The sequence below is a fragment of the Trichechus manatus genome, unplaced genomic scaffold (assembly GCF_000243295.1).
Source record: "Trichechus manatus latirostris isolate Lorelei unplaced genomic scaffold, TriManLat1.0 scaffold00130, whole genome shotgun sequence".
In the NCBI taxonomy this organism is placed as follows: domain Eukaryota; kingdom Metazoa; phylum Chordata; class Mammalia; order Sirenia; family Trichechidae; genus Trichechus; species Trichechus manatus.
The window spans coordinates 2,029,137-2,048,787 of record NW_004444066.1 but is presented as its reverse complement, the minus strand read 5'-3'; the positions used below and the strand labels follow the sequence as shown (position 1 = coordinate 2,048,787).

The 19,651-nt window shown below is 46.9% G+C and overlaps 1 protein-coding gene across 6 annotated transcripts in view; it reads left to right on the top strand.

Moving 5' to 3' along the window:
* Positions 1-19,651, top strand: part of ABLIM3 (actin binding LIM protein family member 3) — a 134,265-nt gene that overhangs the window by 62,027 nt on the left and 52,587 nt on the right. For all 6 annotated transcript variants that reach the window (XM_023739161.1, XM_023739160.1, XM_023739159.1 and 3 more), the window contains 4 exons: positions 1,364-1,547; positions 3,628-3,740; positions 9,538-9,664; positions 15,175-15,268. In XM_023739161.1, coding sequence (XP_023594929.1) covers positions 1,364-1,547; positions 3,628-3,740; positions 9,538-9,664; positions 15,175-15,268 — 518 coding nt within the window. The remainder of the gene's footprint in view (positions 1-1,363; positions 1,548-3,627; positions 3,741-9,537; positions 9,665-15,174; positions 15,269-19,651) is intronic.

The following is a 19,651-nucleotide window of genomic DNA, read 5'->3' as shown; positions in this document are numbered from 1 at the left end:
TGATGCTTGCAGCCCTCTTCCTGAATGACCCATCCTTGTATTAGGTGGATCAATACACTCAGCAGGTTACTGCCTCTTCCTGCTCCACCATTCACCATTTTGTGTTGATTTCATAACTTAACTTTCAGAGGGAAATTTTATTTCCCACATGCTCAGTCCTTCAGGAGGTGCGTCTCACATGATTCAGTTGTCCAGACAGCTATAAGTCACCTGTCCTTCTGTCATCTGTCCCACATTTCTTCATATTGTCCCCAAGAGATCTTATAAAACACCTTTATGAATCATGTTGCCTCTCTATTCAAAAGCCATCAATGCAGCTGATTGTTTTTGCAGCTGGGTGACCCATCATTATAATCTTCTCCCTGCTTTTCGTACATGTTTGAGATTCTTCCCACCCCCACAAAAAAAAAAAGTTTTTTAAAACTAGGGGGAAAAAGTTATCCATGACTTCTCAGTGTCGCATAAAGTCTGAACTTCTTAAGTTGGATTCATGCTCTCCTCTAGCTGGGCTGAACATCATTTTCCTGTTTTGCTTCCCTCCACTCCCTACAAACACTATGCCACCCCAGCACCACCTCCACAAAATTAAACTTTCAACTTCGGGTGCTCATTCTGTTCTTCCTCTGAGGTACATCAAACTTCCTGTGACCCTCCTCCGCTGATGGTGATCTCTTCCTCCCCACACTCAGCAGCTGTGCTGGCACCACGTGCAGGGCTCACGCCCATGACACCTGGCAATTTTCTATATATTCTTCTCTCTGCATACATTGATAGCGCCTCACAGTTGGAGGATTGCGTCGTATTGCTCTTGGCTGGGAACAGCCCCCCTCTATGCTCTGGTGAAGACAGATTATAAACACCAAGTCACCCCTCGCATTGCCATCCTAAGTTGTCTCTGGTTTGGGATTTGTAGGACGTAGTCCCCTCACTGCTCTGCCCTGGCACAGAATCATGCACACTGAAGAGCCCAGGAAATGTTTAATGGGATGGTTCTGTTATCAAATTCATGATACTACTAGCCGTGCAGAGTTGTGTGAGCCACATGGTCTTACAGTCTTCATCCGTGCATTGAGAGGCTCGTACAACACCAGGGGTTCTCAGTCAGTATGCAGCACAGTCATCCAAGGAATGTGTTAAAATGCAGATTCCTGGGCCCTGCCCCCAGAGAGTCTAATTCAGCCCTAGCATCTGCATCTTAAGAAGCTCTCCAGATGATTCTGATGCAAGTGGTCTTTAGGACATACTTTGAGAAACACTGGCTCCAAAGGCCCAGGAGTTCTGATGACCACTCATAGTCAGACACCAGCCTTTCCCCCAACAAGACCCTAGACTTAACCTGCCCTTGCGTCCTTGTTTCCTCAAGTGTGTGGATGTGGCCTGGCCCAGTCGGGTTTCTTCTTCAAGAACCAGGAGTACATCTGCACCCAGGACTACCAGCAACTCTACGGCACCCGCTGTGACAGCTGCAGGGACTTCATCACAGGCGAGGTCATCTCCGCCCTGGGCCGCACCTACCACCCCAAGTGCTTTGTGTGCAGCCTGTGCAGGTGAGCAGGAGGGGGCAGTGGGGCTGGGACCCTCTGTGTGGCCCCCAGGGGAGGAGAAGAAACGAACTTGTCCCAAGTAGTTCTAGGGCTTAGAGGTTTTATGTTGGACATTTGGATTGCTAGAACCTAGGCCGTGTAGGTCAGTGGTTTTCAAATTGTCTAGCCCCTGAATCCTTTTTATCAAATGCGATCTCATGCAGAACACCCGTTTGTCCTGTAATGAAAGCAGGATGAGGATCCGTGTCCCCACACTCAACCTCCCATTTCCCATCAAGAGGTCCCCAGAGGAACCTCTAAGTAGCCCTGGTCTGGCAGACTCAGTTTGGAAACCATAGATCTGGGTCAGGATCCCAGGGCTCACCCATATGTGGTACAGGGATGTCTCTTTATAGCCTTCTTCCATCATCCTGGTGCCATCTCAGTCTGGCATGGTGACCCTGGCAAGGGAGCCCACCTCTGTAAGCCTCAGCTTCCTCATCTGCAAAATGGGGGTTAAAACTATTCCAATTTCATCAGGTTTTCATGAAGATAAATGAGGTGATGCAAAGACCTCAGCTCAGTGGCTGCTATACAAATGTGTCTGCTTGTATTATTCTTTTTATTATCATATTTACAATCATCCACCCTTCCTTGGATGTCTCTAGAGATGGGTAGCCCACTTCTCCAGCCCCCCATTTCCTACTCACTTGTTAACTTAGCAAACATACATTAAGGACCCACTGTATGCCAGCACTATATTAAAGGATGAAAAAATAAGAAGAAACCTCAGCCCTGCCCACAAATACATTAAAATTTAATGAACGTGCTGCGGGAATAAGAGAAGTAGGGGAAACTCTGTCCTTTCTGTACGGTTTTTCTGTAAATCTAAAACTGCTCTTAAAAATGAAGTCCATTTTTAAAAAATGTAATGGACAGCGCTGATTAAGCCAGAAGTCAAGCATAGTTGAGTATATATGTATATTTTTTTCTATTAGGAAAGGAATTTGTAGATTAATCATTCTTCCCATTAGATAACCACTGGTTAGTAACCAGTTAGAGGAACTAACTGAATAGTTTCTGAATAAGGCTGTAATGACAAGATGTGTAAGAATATACAATTATATATGAGAAAATATATAATTATATGTATAATATATATAATCATATAAGAATATATTGGAATCCATTCATTTATCTATCTTTTAAAACCTGGACCCTGGGCCCTGGAACCCCAGACTCCTTGGAGGTTAGCACAGTAGGGGTCCTTGTGGTATAAAGTGAGGTTTATGTCAAGCCCTGGAGATGAGTGAGGTGACTCCCCAAGGAGTCATGTCAGATCCTTTTACTTCAATGAGAAAACAGCTCCCCTGACTCTCGCCCCAGCATCTCTCCATTGTCCCACATGGCTAGTACAAGGGCAGTGGGGCCACTGGAAGCCTACGCCAGGGCTTATACTCAGAGTCAATATAGAAGGCTTCCCAAATCATATAAGCAAGAGCAGCTGAACGATGGCATCGGTCATGCTGGGGATTCTGTATACAGCTTATAAGTTAACTGGGGAGGCAGAACATGCACTAGTTTGAGACCCCGGAGCATGGAACTCAAGCTGCCCAGATACAGAGGAAGAGGTTGATCTGTGGATTTAGGAGCTTCTTGTTAGGAAGGGGGATTTTGAGAATTGCTGGATGGTGAAAGGGAGAAATTTTGGTAAGTTTGGGAGTGGAATGAGTGCACCTTGACATATGGGGATAGGCCATGTTGGTATAGAAAAGTCCTTCTAGGCAGAGGGAACAACTCTATGAGGAGCTACTAACCTCTTTATTTTACGGATCAGAAAACGTAAGCTCAGATAGGTGTCATGATTTTCCCAACATCAAAGTCATGTAAACGGCCCAACTGGACCTCCAGTTCTGGCCCCCTGGTCCCTAACTGAATGGTTTCAGCAGCCTGGTACTGTGAACAGCCTTCGAATCACCTGGTGCTCTAAAGACAGGCAGTGTGTATTACCAAAGTGCTGTGAGCATGTATGTTGTCAGGTCACCAATAACCATGAGATCACTCGGGAGAGGAGTACTGAATGTTTCTCTCTTCCACCTTCCAGGAAGCCTTTCCCCATTGGAGACAAGGTGACCTTCAGCGGTAAAGAGTGCGTGTGTCAGACGTGCTCCCAGTCCATGACCAGCAGTAAGCCCATCAAGATCCACGGACCAAGCCGTGAGTCCTCCCCACTGGGCACCTTTCAGTCTGTGGGCGCTGTCTCCCTGAGCACCTTTGTCCCTGCACTGTAGGCAAGCAGGGGAGGTTCCCAATCTGGAGGACACCTGAGGCATGACCCAGTTGGCAGATGGACCACACTCACAGAAAAAGCTTCCCTAAGCACAAATGCAGGGAAAACAGGCTGCCCGGCTCTAGACAGTGATGACCTGTGCCACAGATCTGCTACTTGGGTGGTCCCTTCTGGGATGAGCTGGGTTTGATCTCATCTCCCCTCCTGGATCCAGACTCCCAACAGTACCCTCCACAGAGCAGATCAAGTGTTTCTTCCACCAGTGGTTCTTGGTTTTTACAAACTCCACTAAAAGAGAATTTGCAGACATGTCTTACAAAAGGGGAAGCATGAGGCCCTCTGGGAGCAACCACAAGGGCAATGCTCATGTTTTTTAGCGTGTGCTCCAGGGAGCTTGTGGAACTTGTAAAAGTGCAGATTTCTGGGCCCACCTTGGATGGTGAAACCTAGAAATCTACATTCTTAATAAGCTTCCTGTGTGACTCATTTGCCGCTCCTACGATGGAGAACCACTGTGTAGGGATGAGAGGGACAAAAGCCACGCCCTGGGAAATGTTAGGTTTTATCACCTGAACCACAAATTTGGAAGAAAACTGAGAACCAAGAGCATCCCTCAGAGCGAGCATTTTAATTTGTGAAATGTCCATTCCACTCTAGTGTACCTAGAGATAAGATGTCTAAGTCACTGCTCCCAGATGCCCTTGTGAGCTGCTGACTGCATGCACCCCACACACATAGACCCGCCCCCAGCCATGCTGGGCTCCGGCGTTCTTTCATGTTACATGACACTCTCACCGGCCTCATGGACAGAATCAATGAAAACCCATTAGCCTGCTGTGCAGCATCACCATGCAGTATGGGGGGCTGTTGGCCACGGCACCAGCAGAGTCAGCATGCTGGGACTGCCTCCAGCGGAGAATGATGAGCAGAGAACCCCAGATCAGCAGGGCTAGGCTCCCAAGAGCTCCATTAAAGTCTGTCCAGCCGTGAAAAGCTGGAGAGAAAGACAGTGGGAAGGCTCCCGTATTTGCCCTTCCTTTCAGTCAAATCAGATCTGCTCCTCCTTCCACTTCCTTGGTGATGCTCAAGAACAGTTTGATGCTTTGACCAGGTTTCCATCTCAATGTAGCTGAGTGCACACACCATTATCCTTCTTAACTCCTTGAAAGCATCATTCAGAATGACAGCAAGGCTGGGATGCTGAGATGCTGCAGAGGAGCCAGAGACCAGCAGGACTTCATGGGAGGAGATAGAGAGAGAGGCGAGCTGGGAGTCAGGAGGCTACTATCCTTCTGCGTGATGCAAAGCAGTCCCTGAGACTCAGTTTATCCAGCTGTAAAAGAGGGATAGAATTCCTTGCTCTTATCTTTCTCACATGAGTGTTGTAGGAAGCAAATGTATTAGTATGCAGGAGTCAAACTAACACGTTGTAGTACATAAAATGTTCTATAAATATAAAGCAGGGGATGTTATTGGCTTAGAGATTTAATACAGAAACCACACTAAAAGATGACTGAGAATAAGCCTCCTGAATCTGTTGTTGTTTCTCTTAGCTTGTGTTAACTTGATACTGTATACATTGGGAGTCTCTAAAGAGTGGAAGATTCCCTCAGCTGAGCCTGAGAGTCTTGTGTGTGAGCATGTCCTCAAGGGGAGGTTCCTAAATATCTCCACCATAGTTTTTCAGAGTAAGTGTAGATAGACAAAGGTGAGGAAAAGTGGGAACAGTGAGCAAAGAGAACCAAGTAAGCAAATAGGCAGTTTCCAGGAGAAGCACCCAGGATTATGCTTTGTCTTTTTCCTCACAAAAAAGACATCAATCTGTGGATCTAAAGGACTTATGTTTTGTAGAAATGCTTCCTCCCTAAAGGTGGTCAATGTTCATGCTACAAATGCAAGTTAGCTTCCTAACTAGAAGAGATGTTGGAAAGCCTCCTTAGTACCCAAGGGCTGCCAAAACCAGATATGAGAGATTGCTAAAAAGAAAAACACATCATGGAAAAGGAAAAGAAGGACAAAAAAACTGGTGTTTTTTTAAGCTATGGGAGTGTGAAGTTCAACCCTGGAGAGTGAATAAAGACATTCTGGAAAAGCAGGAGCACTATCTATGCAACAGATACCAAGAAGAATACCAAGGAACTGTCAAGAGAAAAGAATCCTGTTACCACAGGAAGAAGAAAAGTTTGCTTATGGACCTTACTGAAAAGAATCAGAGCATCACTGCCATCACCATCATCACCACCATCACCACCATCACATCACCATCATTACCACCATCACCATCACATCACCGTCATTACCAACATCACCATCAAATCCCTGACATAACTACCATCACCATCCATCAACATCACATAACCATCATCACTATCCATCACCATCACATCACCGCCATCACCACTATCACCATCATCACCGCCATCACCATCATCACTACCTCATCACATCACCGTCACCTCCATCATCACTACCATCACCATCATCACCATCACTTCCACTATCACCATCACCATCATCACCACTGCTAAAATTGATTGGCTGTTACTATTGCCAGACACTGCACTAAGTGTTCTATGCATAACATCTCATTTAATCATTACAACAACTCTATGAGGGCGGTTACTCTTATCTCTATTTTATAGATGAGAAAACTGAGGCTCAAAGAGCGTAAATGACTTGCCCAAAGTCACACAGACAATAAAGTGGTACAATAGGGATTTGAGCCCAGGTAGTCTGACTCTGGAGCCTGTTCTCTTAACACTCTATACCAGAGACATGACTTGCTAATTGGGTGGAGTCCTGTCTTCTGGGACTAGTTGCCTAAAACAAGGTGGGGAGTGTGCTATGACTCACAAAACCCACCAGCTTCTACTCATTGTTTGCTGATCTAAGTGGAATAAATGATACAGTCAAGGAAACTAAAAATGAGAGAGCTGGGGTCTTTAGAGACCTCAGTGATAAACTGAAGGATTTGGGAGGAACAGGTGGTGGTGTCATACTTTCTGCCAGCTGAAGGTTGTAATTTTGGAATAGAGTGGAACATGGCAGGAGTGGACAGCTGGCTCTGCAGAGACCAACCCAGGATAGGGTGGGGTTTTCCTAAGCCTGCTTACTGCCCCATAACCAGGGGCTCCGGGACAGGGTGCCTGAGGTTCCACTGGTAGTCAGGTGTAGAAGGAAGAAGAAATGTCCTGATAGATATGAAGCCAGTACAAAGGGGGCCCACCAGCACAGCATGAAAAGGAAGACCACACGGAGAAGGTGTCCCAGAATTCTCGGGAGGAATCAGCAGGGGTTCCCTACAACAGGAATATTGCTTCTGGTCTCAGATCAGAGTGTGGATAATGCACAGAAAATGGGTTAAAAAAATGTGAAGTAATAGTAACAACCACCACGTATTGGACACATGCATGCCAAGTACTGTTCTAGGTCCTTACAGGCCTGATTTCAATTAATTTTCACACCAGCATTGTAATGAAGACATTAATAACTGTCCCCACGGTATAGATGAGGACCCCGGGGCTAGAGTTCACACAACTAGTAAGTGAGGGAGTTGGGATTCTCTGCCAGGCAGCCTGACCTCAGCGCAACCTCATAACCACAACACTGTACTATCTCCTAAATTTTAACACAAGGTGCTAGGTTTATCTTAGATGTATCACTGAAACATAGAAGGATGGGACTCATGGCTGAAATGCAGACAAGAACAGGTACAGCTTATTCAAATAAGTTTTATTGAAAGGGTAAAATCATGTAGCTCGCCAACACTATGCCTGCGCCCTTGAAATCCGCAAATGAATGACCATCTTAAGCAAAGGAAAGTGAGGTCCAAGGAATGAGGAGAAAAGAGAAACTGTAGTTGTCTTTAAATATTTGAAGGAACTGTCATGTGAGAAAGAGGTAGATTATTCTTGGTTGTATAAAAATAGGAGGAAGTTGCAAGAAGTCAGATCTCAGCTCCATAGAAAGAAGACATTCTTAATAAGCATACCTGTCCAAGGGCAAAATGAACTCCTCAAGAGGGGGCAAACTGCCCGCTCTTGGAGGCAATTAAGCAGAGGATGGTGCCTACCTGTCAAAAATGCTGTCGATTCCTGCAAGGGGTGGGAGGTCTGACCAAATTCTCTGTGAGCTCTGAGCCCCTGTGGAATTATGAAACCCTCCAGGGAGGACTGCAGAGACACATGCTCCGCCTTTGTGGCCTAGAAAGCTTGACCAGGCGCCTGCAGCCTTCGGCTTCTTCTACGCTGAACTTAGGCAAAGCACTTCAGACGCCTGTCTGTCTATAGGAGAGGAGGGGGTGGTCTGACCTTGACCTAGCTAAACTATTATAGTCTGAAGCCCATAATTACTAGAGAGGGAGGGTGAGGGGGGATTTATCCCTGGAGAAAGAAGAAAGGGAAAGTAATAAATCCCAAATTTCTTTATTCTTCCAGCCCCCAACTGAAGGCTTGGGACTTGAAGCATTTTGCAATCAGAGAGCTTCCTGCCTCTGGCTTGGGTTAAGGGATGTTAGAAATGGGCTAAGCAGTCTGAGGCAGGGTAACTGTGGCAGCTGATGCAAGCAAACACTTCATCAGGGCCCCAGATCCTCCCCCAGACTGCTGGACACACCACCCTCCCTAGACACATGGACACAAGCATCCCTCCAGGACTGACTCCCAGCTGAGCGTGATCACTGCCCAGCCAGGCTCTCCTAACTTTGTAAGCGGTGTCTTTTCTCCTCCCTGCTCTGAAGTGTGTGTTCGTCTTCTGGTGCCACAGTGGAGGTTTGTCCTTTGGTAAACTTTGGCCCATGACCCCTTCCTTCTCTAAAGTGGGACATCCAGTCAGCTAGGGCTGAATTCCCAGCTTCTCCCAAGTACCTTGGACTCTGGCTCTGTTTCCTGCCCCTCCCTCGACATTCATTGAGCAACAGGCAGAACACTGGGTTCACCCCACTTTATGTTGACCCAGTGCACATTCCAGGGTGACGGGGAAAGAGAATGAGGGTGCCTCTCTGGCTTGGGGCGGTCTCAGCAGATTCTAATCCTTGCTACTTGGGGCGCAAATATTCGGTATATAAACACACTGGGGGCGGATGGAGGGTGCAAGGTAAATTCTACCCTTTGCCTGGGTGCTATCAGGCCCATTCACTCATACTCATTCACCAAATATGCAGTGAGTTCCTACTATGTGCAAGTGCTAGACAATGGAATAGATTTAACCACAAACCACAGACACAGCCCTTGCCATTGAGCACACAGCTAAGAGCAAGAAAAAATATATACTTGTCCTGCCCCCAGTCAGTGCTTCTCAAACTTTACGTGCTTCTGAATTACCTGGAGATCTTGTAAAAATGCAGTAGGCCTGGGGTGGGGCCTGAGATGATGCCCGTCTGCAAGCTCCCAGGTGATGCTGAGCTGCGGTCCTGAGGGCATGGGGAGCAGCCTAAGCACCAGGCGGAGGCAGTGACGGTAGGGCCTCTGTGGATGAACCGTGGTCAGAATGATGGGCGGGGAGCTGTCTGTAGGAACCCTGGGGGAATCTCTCTTTCTCCCTCACACCAAGACCTCTTTTCAAGAGGTCAGGGTCTCCTTATCTCTCACCTGGCAGAGTGCCTGGGCAGGTACCAGTGCCAGGTGGGAGCAGGGGGTATTTCCTTGACTGGGGCGCAAGAGGATGGCTGGTGGTCCGAGGGTCCAGGATGTCTTCTTGCTCAGTGGAGTCATCTTGTCTTTGCAGATTGTGCTGGGTGCAAGGAGGAGATCAAGCATGGCCAGTCACTCCTGGCGCTGGACAAGCAGTGGCACGTCAGCTGCTTCAAATGCCAAACCTGCAGTGTCATCCTCACCGGGGAGTACATTAGCAAGTGGGTCTCCACCCCATCATCCCCTCCTGAATCTCCAGCTTTGTCTGCCTTCATTTTCTGTCTGTTCACCACACTTTAGCCACAACAACATCTTTCCCAATCCCAGACCCCCACCACGGTGTTTCCTCGACCTGAAGTGCTCGGCCCCATTCTTCACGTGGCTGTTCCTTCTCTTCCTGCTGGTCTCAGCGCCCATGCCTTCTCCTCAGAGAGGCCCCACACCACCTCTTGCCACCTCCAGTCGCCCCGTTACTGGCCCTCACAGTGCCCTGTTTCTTTCCTTCATACAGCTGTCACCATTCATAATCATATATTTATCCACGTTAACTTTTTAATGATGATATGATTCGGAATCGACTTGACAACAACAGGTTCGTTTTTTGTTTTTGGTACCATATATCGCACTTTTAGGAGCCCTGGTGTCACAGTGGTTAAGTGTTTGACTGCTAACCAAAACATTGGCAGTTCGAATCCACCAGCGGCTCCTTGGAAACCCTGTGGGGCAGTTTTACTCTATTCTATAGGGTTGCTATGAGTCAGAATCAACTCAACGGCAATGGGTTTTTGGTTTATTGAGCTTTTATGATGCACAAGGAACTTACTAGCTGCTTTGTATGGATTGTCACATTAAAACCCCATAACTAACCAGTGAAGTATTTTTCCCATTTTAAAACTATGGAAACCGAGTCTTAGAGGGGGTGGTAAGTAATTTTCTCCATTAATAGTGTTTAATGTCTGTCTCCACAAGAATGGGAACTTTGTTTTCTTCATTGCTGTAGCCTCTGCCCTTAGCACCATACCTGACCCACAGTCAATAATACAGTCGTGGAATGAATTTACTTGAATGAAAGGAGATGATGGGCACAGAAAGTTATCAGAAGACAGGGGCCAACCCCCAGTGACCTGCACACTGTAGCACTGGAAGTGTCCCCCCTCGTGACTACATTTACATACTCTAGTACCTAAAATAAATTATGACAGCTTTGACACTTCATGACCCAAATACTTCCTAGGTACCCCTCTCTGGGCCAGTGCTAGAAGACAGCAAGCATGGAAAGTTGCATCATATCTGCTATCAGGAAACTTACAGTCTAACAAGGGAGCTAAGCTCTATACACGAAGAATTATGACACAAGATGATATGTGATAGGGATCTCAAGAGAAGTTTTATTCTTTAAGACCTTTTTGATCAGAAGTGACAGAAAACCCAACTCAAAATCACTTAAAAGCAAAAGAGAGAATTTATTGGTTCATAAAAATGGGGAGGCCAGGGTATATCTGGCTTTAGGCATGGCTGAATCCAGGGGATTAAGGATGTCTTCAGTACTTCAGAATGCTCCGCCTCTCTCTGTCTCTATCACTTAGCTCTGCTTTCCTCTGTGTTGGATCCATTCGCAAGCAGATCCTCTCCAGGTGGTAGCAGAGGTGATCACCAGCAACTCCAGGCTTTCATTCAATTAGTTTAGCAGGCCTAACATAGAGAGAGGCTCTTTCCCAAGAGCTCCAGCAAAGTCCCAAGGCTGCCTCTGATTGGACCACCCCTAGGTCCCATGCCCAAACACTGGCCAGGAAGTTCTGAACCTGAGAGCCAGAGAGCAGTCCTTTGTGAACCACAGTAACTGCAAGTGGGGGAGGGATGGCTTCCCCAAAGGAAAATCCTCGTGAGCTACTGTTACCAGCCGAAGAGGAAATGGGTGCTGGCCAAGTATGCTTGCCTATGTCAGAGGTACAAGTGAAAACCAAAAATCAAACCTGTTGCCATCGATTAAATTCTGACTCATGGTGACCCCACATGTTACAGAGTAGAACTGCGCCATACAGTTTTCTTGGCTGTAATCTTAACAGAAGCAGATCACCAGGTCTTTCTTTTGCTGTACCATTGGCTGGGTTCAAACCTCCAACTAGGGATCTAACTAGCAGAAAGTGGAATCTGTAATCTGTGACAGCTTCATGGAAGGAGGTAGTATTTGAGCTCACTGTGAAAAACCCATTGCTGTCAAGTCAATTCCAACTCATAGTGACCCTACAGGACAGAGTAGAACAGCCCCAAAGGGTTTCCAAGGAGTGGTTGGTGGATTCGAACTGCCGACCTTTTGGTTAGCTGCCGATCTCTTAACCCCTGAGCTGCAAAGAGATTTGAAAATGCAAAGAGGGAAAGCTTCTAAGCAGAAGGCACCGCCTGGGCAAAGGCAGGGAGGTGAGCAAGTGCTGAACACATTGTCCTGCTTGCCAGAGCTTAGGTGTGTGCTCAGATGGAGCAGCTCTGGGGCTGCAGAGGTGAGCCTAGGTCAGATCCACGGAGAGCTTGGAATGCCTTGCTAGTAGAAGTTTGGCATTCCCTCTGTGCCTGCCAAGTAAGGAGTGCCCTTTGTAAGTCTCCAGCCAGGAGTCCTTGAGTCTCTGAGCCCAAGTCAGAATCTCTTGGGGAGTAAGAGTTTGCTTGGAGCTCCTCTTAGGGAGGCCCAGCCCAGATTGCTCACCACATCTTGAGCTTCAGCAGCCTGGCTCTGAGCCCTTTGGAGAGAGAGATGGAGGTGGAGGGCCTGAGCCCCAAGTCCAGTGATGTAAGTAATTCTCACCACAAGAGCCCACCTGCCTCCTGGCCTGAGGCTTCCCGACCCAGCCTCTGCCTCCCTCTACCCCTTTCCTCTTGATCTGTGGCCACTCGGACAAGGCCCCAAACTTGATGCTGCTCTCGCAGACCTCCCTCTGCCCTGGACAGTTAGGTGGGTCCCACAGGAAGGTCATGGGCAGGAGAAGACCCAGAGAGGCGGCACCTAGAGGAAGAAAAGAGAGACAAGGAGACAGAAACAGATGTGGGGAGTAATAGGGGACATGACGTACGTCTCTTTCCTCATCCTTCTGCCAGCAGGGCAGCAGGTGCTTATAGAGGCGCAGGCTCCAGAGTCAGATGCCTGGGTTCTAACCCAGTCTGTGTGACCTGGGAAAGGGGCTCAATCTCTCTGAGCTTCAGTTTCCTCATTTGTAGGAAAGACCTACCATTTGCAGATCTTTCTACCATTTGTACAAGATCTACCTCTAAGGTTGTGCAAAGACTGAGAGATCTGTGCTTCATACCTATTAATAAGTGCTCAGTAAATATTAATTTTATCATCTTACCAACCCACAGGTTCAAATGAGGTGTTGGCATTTACACCCAAATTTTGTTGGCTCATTATACTCACCTCCTGACAATGACTTCATCACCCTGCAGTTACCCTCGCATCTTACATATTGCGGACTTGGACGTGGGGGAGGGGTTTGTGACCTGGGTTCACAAACAAATCCTTGCCTTGCGGACACTGACTCTTTTCCACACCTTTGCTGGGCATCGGTCCACGTTACCGCTTTTCCTCCAGGAACACATTGCCCTGCTGCCCAGCGTGGGCTCCCAGCCTCCCAACGTGGCAAAGCGATGAGATGGAAAAATTACATCCCTGTTGGTTAGGCCTCTGTGTCTGAGCCAAGTTTTGCTATACCCAAAAGTGGGGAAAATGCCCCTCCCTCCTCAGAGTTCAGACCTAGTTCTTAGAGCTAGGTGGGGCCAGAATCTGGGTTGTGGTCTCTGAGCCCCCCAGTCCTATCCACAATGGCCCCAGAGAGCTGAGCACCAGACTGCCTCCTTTAAGACTCAGCAGCCATGGTGATTCTCTAGCTGACATTGACTGAGTACTGAGTATGGGCCAGCACTGTGCTGAGCCCGAGGATACACTGGCCCCATCTCCTTTAATTCTCACAACAATGTGGATGAGAAACTAGACCACCTGGCTTTGAATCCCAGCTCTGAGGGACCTGGGGCAAGTTACTCAACCGCTCTAAGCTCGGGTTTTCCAGTCTGTATAATGGGGATGAATGATAGTTTCGACCTCATAGGGCTGTCAGAGAATTAAATGAAAGCATCTATGTAATATACTATCAGAGAGCCTGGCACACAGCAAGCAATAAATGTTATCAGCTATTAGTCATAAGGGAAACAACATAAAAAAACAACCAAACCAGTTGCCATTGAGTTGATTCTAACTCATGGTAACCACATGTGTGTCATAGTACCACTGTGCTCCATAGGGTTTTCAGTGGCTGATTTTTTGGAAGTAGATCACCAGGGCTTTCTTCCAAGGCACCTCTGAGTGGGCTCAAATCTCCAACCTTTTGGTTACCAGTTGAGAGCACTAACTGTTTGCACCACCCAGGAACTAGTAGTAGGGGTAGTATAAGAACAATTATTAACAACAATCTGTCACTGTGTGATAAGTTATAAGCATGAGATGAAAATACAGCACACAGAAAGAGGTCAAGGGAGGCTTCCTGTTATCTATTGATCTGGGAGCACAGTCAGATGGGTCTTTCACTACAGATGAAAATGTTCTTTCAAGTAGAAGCCCTTAAGGGGAGCAAAAAAATTGATCTCATTGATTACCTCCTAGAAGGGAAACTAGGTGGGGCTGGAAGGAAGGTAGAGACTTTTCCACTTTCTTCATGTAGAATCGGGGCTTGGAACTAATTCCGCCCAGTTCAGTCATGGCCAACGAAGCAAAACCCAAATGGACCTGAATTTTTTAAATGTGGGTAAAGTGGAATGATAAGCAGAACAGGAAAAATTACAGGTTAAAGCCCCGCTAGAAACTTAATCTCCTTCTTAGAAAACAAGGGCAGCATGCACTTTGCATAGCAACCAAATCTCTTGATCAGCAGAGTAGAAACAGTGGTGCCCCGCTCGAAGATGGTGGCTGACCCAGCTGCTTTGAATGTGTGTCACTCTCCACCATCCTGACAATAATCGAATTTCCCATATCAGGTTCCTGAAAGGACTTACTACGCCTCTTCCGAGTCTCCCATTCCAGGGCTTCGACTAGTAATTTTTTCCTCTCTACTTATTGTTCAACTTCACCCAAATTTTAAAGAATTCAGATCTGTTCCAATTTTGCTTCATCAGCCATAACCGAAACAGTTTGAACCAGTTTGAAGCCCTGTATAGAATGCTGAGCTTTACGTAATCATTACCCTTTCTAAAATAAAATAAAAAATGAATTTAAGCGGCATAGTGGTGAAGAGCTATGGCTGCTAACCAAAAGGTCGGCAGTTCAAATCCACGAGGTGCTTCTTGGAAACTCTATGGGGCAGTTCTACCCTGTCCTATAGGATCGCTGTGAGTCGGAATTGACTCCACGGCAACTGGTTTGGTTTTTTCAGTTTTGGGGTGAAGGGAAGATAGTGGGTCTGAGGAACTTGTGGGGAAGAGGGGAAAGAGAGTGAACAAAGGACACCCCAGGCCACAATACAGACCAGTGGTCCTATGCTTGCTTGGGAAGCTTGCCAAGATGCAGATTCCTGGGCCCCACTCCCAGGGATTCTCCAATCAGTAGATCTGAGGTGTGTCTAGGGAGTTTGCATTTTTAATGAGTTCCCAAGTGCTTCTAATGTTGACCCAGTCTCTGCTGGCTACAGGTCCTGAAACCACCACATGATCCCCACCCCCAACTTCCTCTTCCTGTGTGGGTTTCCTCTTGCAGGGATGGCGTTCCGTACTGCGAGTCCGACTACCACTCCCAGTTTGGTATTAAATGCGAGACTTGTGACCGGTACATCAGCGGCAGGGTCTTGGAGGTGAGTGTTTGAGCAGAGTGGCCTGTGTCTCTAAAAAGCCATCACTGAGTGAGTCTGCAAAGCATCTCATAACATGGATGAATCTGGAGGGCATTATGCTGAGTGAAATAAGTCAATCACAAAAGGACAAATACTGTATAAGACCACGACTGTAAAAACTCATGAAAAGGTTTACACACAAAAACAAACAATCTTTGTTGGTTAAGAGGCAGGGGAGGGGTGGGGGGGAACACTAAATAGATAAGTGGTAACTTTGGTGAAGAGTAAGATAGTACACAATACTGGGAAAGCCAACACAACTTGTATAAGACAAGGTCATGAAAGCTCCATAGACACATCCAAACTCCCTGAGGGACCAAATTGCTGGGCGGAGGGCTGCGGGGACCATGGTCTCAGGGAACATCTAGATCGGTTGGCATAATATAGTTTATAAAAAAAATGTTCTACATACTACTTTGGTGAGTAGCGTCTGGGGTGAGTGGCCAGCTAAGATAATCCACTGGTCTCACCTCCTCAGGAGCAAGGGAGAATGAAGAAAACTAAAGACACAAGGGAAAGATTAGTTCAAAGGACTAATAGACCACAACTACCACGGCCTTCACCAGACTGAGTCCAGTAAAACTAGATGGTGCCTGGCTACCACCACTGACTGCTCTGACAGGGATCACAACAGAGGGTCCCAGACAGAGCTGGAAAAAAATGCAGAACAAAATTCTAATTCAAAAAAAAAAAGACCAAACTTACTGGCCTGACAGAGACTGGAAAAACCCCAAGGGTATGTCCCCCGGACACCCTTTTAGCTCAGTAATGAAGTCACTCCCAAGGTTCACCCTTCAGCCAAAGATTAGACAGCCCCATAAAACAAAACGAGACTAAAGGGGCACACCAGCCCAGGCTCAAGGACTAGAAGGCAAGGGGGGACAGGAAAGCTGGTAATAGTGAACCTGAGGTCGAGAAGGGAGAGTGTTGACATGTCATGGGGTTGTTAACCAGTGTCATAAAACAATACATGTACTAACTGTTTAATGAGAAGCTAGTTTGTTCTGTAAACCTTCATCTAAAGTACAATTTTTAAAAAAAAGCCATCACTGAGGAAGGAGAAAGTCACCCCACATCCTGTCTTCCATAACCTCCACCTCTCCTGCTTCATCTACCCCAGCTCAGCTTGCTTGAGCAGGGAACCTCACCTCTGTGGGCACCCCCAAAATGAGAAGGTCAAGAAAATTATTCCTAGTTCAGAAAGTGCTATGCTGGCAAAATCCATTGCTTCTCTGGACTCGGACCCAGATAGATTTCTGTAGGGTAACAGTTATGATTTTCTTCCAGCCCTGCCTGAGGATGGAGCCTTTTTTTATTTTTTAACCATTTTGTAACGTGTCGATTTAAGAACCAGCTTGTCTAGCAGCTTGCTCCTAAGCCCTTCCTTGGCTGGTCCATCACCATGGCAACAGCTCTCCTCAGCCTCCAATGCACAGCTCAGTCTGCTAGTGACAGACAACCACAACACCCTTGCTGAGATCCTGCCTAAGCCTCCTGTCCCCCAGCCTTCCTGACCTTCTTTCCCACACCCTGTGGGTACAGGAAGTCTGCTTCCTATAGTTCAGGACCACCCACCTTGAGGAATTAGGAGCAGGAAATAGTTTAGTATGAAGGAAAAATAATAATGGGAGTAATTGGGTTCTAATATTAACTCACTGCAAACTCACACAGAGATTTTAGGTGAGTGTCTTTGCCTCTCTAGGCCTCAGTTTTCCTATCTGACAATGTCTGGTGGACAACAGACTGAGTCAGCTATTATAAGCTGAGTCATTAATTCTGCCAAATCCGGCCAGTTGGTAGTGGTTACCTGGAGTTCTGTGTTGAGAAGGTATCCGTGGCCACATCTGGACTCAGCAGGGGAGAGTGTAGCAGTCAGGAAAGCACTCCCTGAGGAGCTGGCATCAAACCTGAGCCCTGAAGGATGAGAAGGAGGCCATCAGGTGGAGGGCTGGGGGAAGAATGAGCTTGACCATTCAGGGGACAGAGAGAAAGGCCAGTGTGACTGAATTATATAAATTAGGGGCTGGGGAGGTGAAGTATATCATATAGGACTTTGCATACTGTGTTTATGAGTTTGGCCTTTATACTAAGCACAATGGAGAATCACTGGAGAGTTTTAAACCAAGGAGTTGCATGTTAAGATTATGTTTGTATAAAAATTGCTGTATGGAGAATTGACTGTAGGGAGTCAGAGAGACTAAGATAAACAAATGCACAAGGTCAACGAAGTATGAAGCATGTTGTGGGAGCAGTAAGGAGTGCAACACAGAGGATAAGGCATGAAACGGGAGCACAGGAAAGATGGTTGGGCCCAGGTTTCCAAGGACGCAGAATACCAGTGTGAGGAGTTGGTCAGTAATTCACTGGGCAATGGGAGAGTGACCTGATTAGAACTGCACCTTAGGGCATATAATGTGATAATGTGCATTGGCTAAGTCTGAAGGAAGAGACTGGAAATGGGAGACAAAGGAGGGGGCCACCGCATGACCCAGGCAGGAAGGGCTCAAAATGTAGAAATGGGAAGAACAATGGCCCTCGTCTCCAACATTTTGGAAGTAGAATTCCTATAGTTTTGCAACTTTGTAGTGGGATAACTTGCAGAAGTGGAAATTGAGGGAGAAGAAGCTAAAGGTTGCACACAGATGTCAAGCCCGGGGGATACGAAGTCTGGTGTTGTCATCCCAGAATGGGGGATGGCAGGGGATGGTCTGGGCAGAAACATGAAGAGTGCCATTTGGGACGGGTTGTGATTGAAATCTTGGGAAGGTTTCAAGACAGCAGTGAGAAATGTGAGTCAGAGCTCAGGGACAAAGCTCCAGCCTGGAGGGGCAAATTTCAGAAGCACTTGGATTTGAGTCATAGCGGCCACCATGGGAGTTACCAGGATTTCCGGAGGGGGAGGGACTGAAGCCAGTCTTGGGGAGTGGTGCTTACAGGTGGCAGAAAGAGACTGAGGACTGAGAGGAAAAAGCGGAGTAATCATGGGGAGTGGGAGGAGAACCTGGGGTGACAGGGCAGTGAAAAGACAGAGTTTCAAGAAGGATGGCGAGATCAGTCAGAGTGCTGGTCAAATTCTACAGAGCAGTTAAGGACTATGTCAGCTGAGAAAAAGCTGTTGGCTGCAATGAAAGATCACTTCAAGAGAACAGTTTGTTGGGTCTTTGCAGAACTGTGGGAGAGAAACATCCAGATCGCAGTGGGGTAAAGAGTCAGCGGGACTGGAAATCATAAAAGCAGACTTTTCTTTCAAGAAGGAAAAAAACTTCGATGACTCACAGAGCTGCAGATGGGAATTTGTCCCAGCATTTCCAAGCTTCTTTGAGATTATATTGGCAATGGCTGCCTTTCCCCAACGTGTTACTGTTGCTTAGCATTGTGGTAGCCTCTTCTTGGGCAGCTGTTGTGACTGGGTTTCAATTGATTCTATTTGTACGAGGCTCTATTAGCATATTGCACTTACTGATTTTTTTTTTCCTTAGAGCTGTGAGAGACTTTTAGCCATTAACTACTTCAACCTCCTCATTTTACAGATGAGAAAAATGAGACCAAGACAGGTGGTGCTTTGCCAAGGTCACACGCAGTGTCTCTGGGAGAAACGGAGCTAAAATCTAGAACTCCAGGCTCCCTACCCAGCTCTTTCTTATATCCTACATGCCCACAGCTCCAGCCGCTCAGGGGTCTTTTGAGATAGCATGATGTCATGACAAAAACATGGGTTGGACTGAAACAGACTTGGATTCAAATTGTACCACTTCTAGCTATGAAACCTTAAGAACGTTACTTACTTTCTCCGAGTCTCAGAGTCTTTGTTGATCAATGGAGAATGCTACTGTTCTCTAATTCCTAATGAATATGTTAGGACTTTTTGGTTGCAAATGCAGAAACTACCTTCAAAATGGCTCAAGCAAAAAAGGAAATTTATCAGCTCCCATAATAAAAAGCCCAGAAGTTGTCCTGGCTTCAGGCACAGCTGGATCAAGTGCTCAAACAAAATCAGTTGGACTCTGTCGCCATCTTGGCTCCATTTTCTTCTGTATTAGCTTTCTTCTCAGCCAGGCTCTCCTTTGTGATGGGGAAGTTGGCCACCAGTCACTCCAGGCTTACATGCTATCAGCCAGCAACCCCAGTGGAAAGAGAGCTGTTCTTTTCTAATAGCTCGGCTAACATCCTGGAACTGACTCTCACTGGACAACGTCAGGCCCACCCCACAACCAACAGCTATGGCCATAGGGTTGGAACATGCCTATTGATGCAGTCAGCCCTACTTAACCACATAGATTGCTGTGGGGAACAGGTAGTTCCATCAAAGAAAAGCTTGGTAATGTTCCTGGAAGAAAAGGGAAA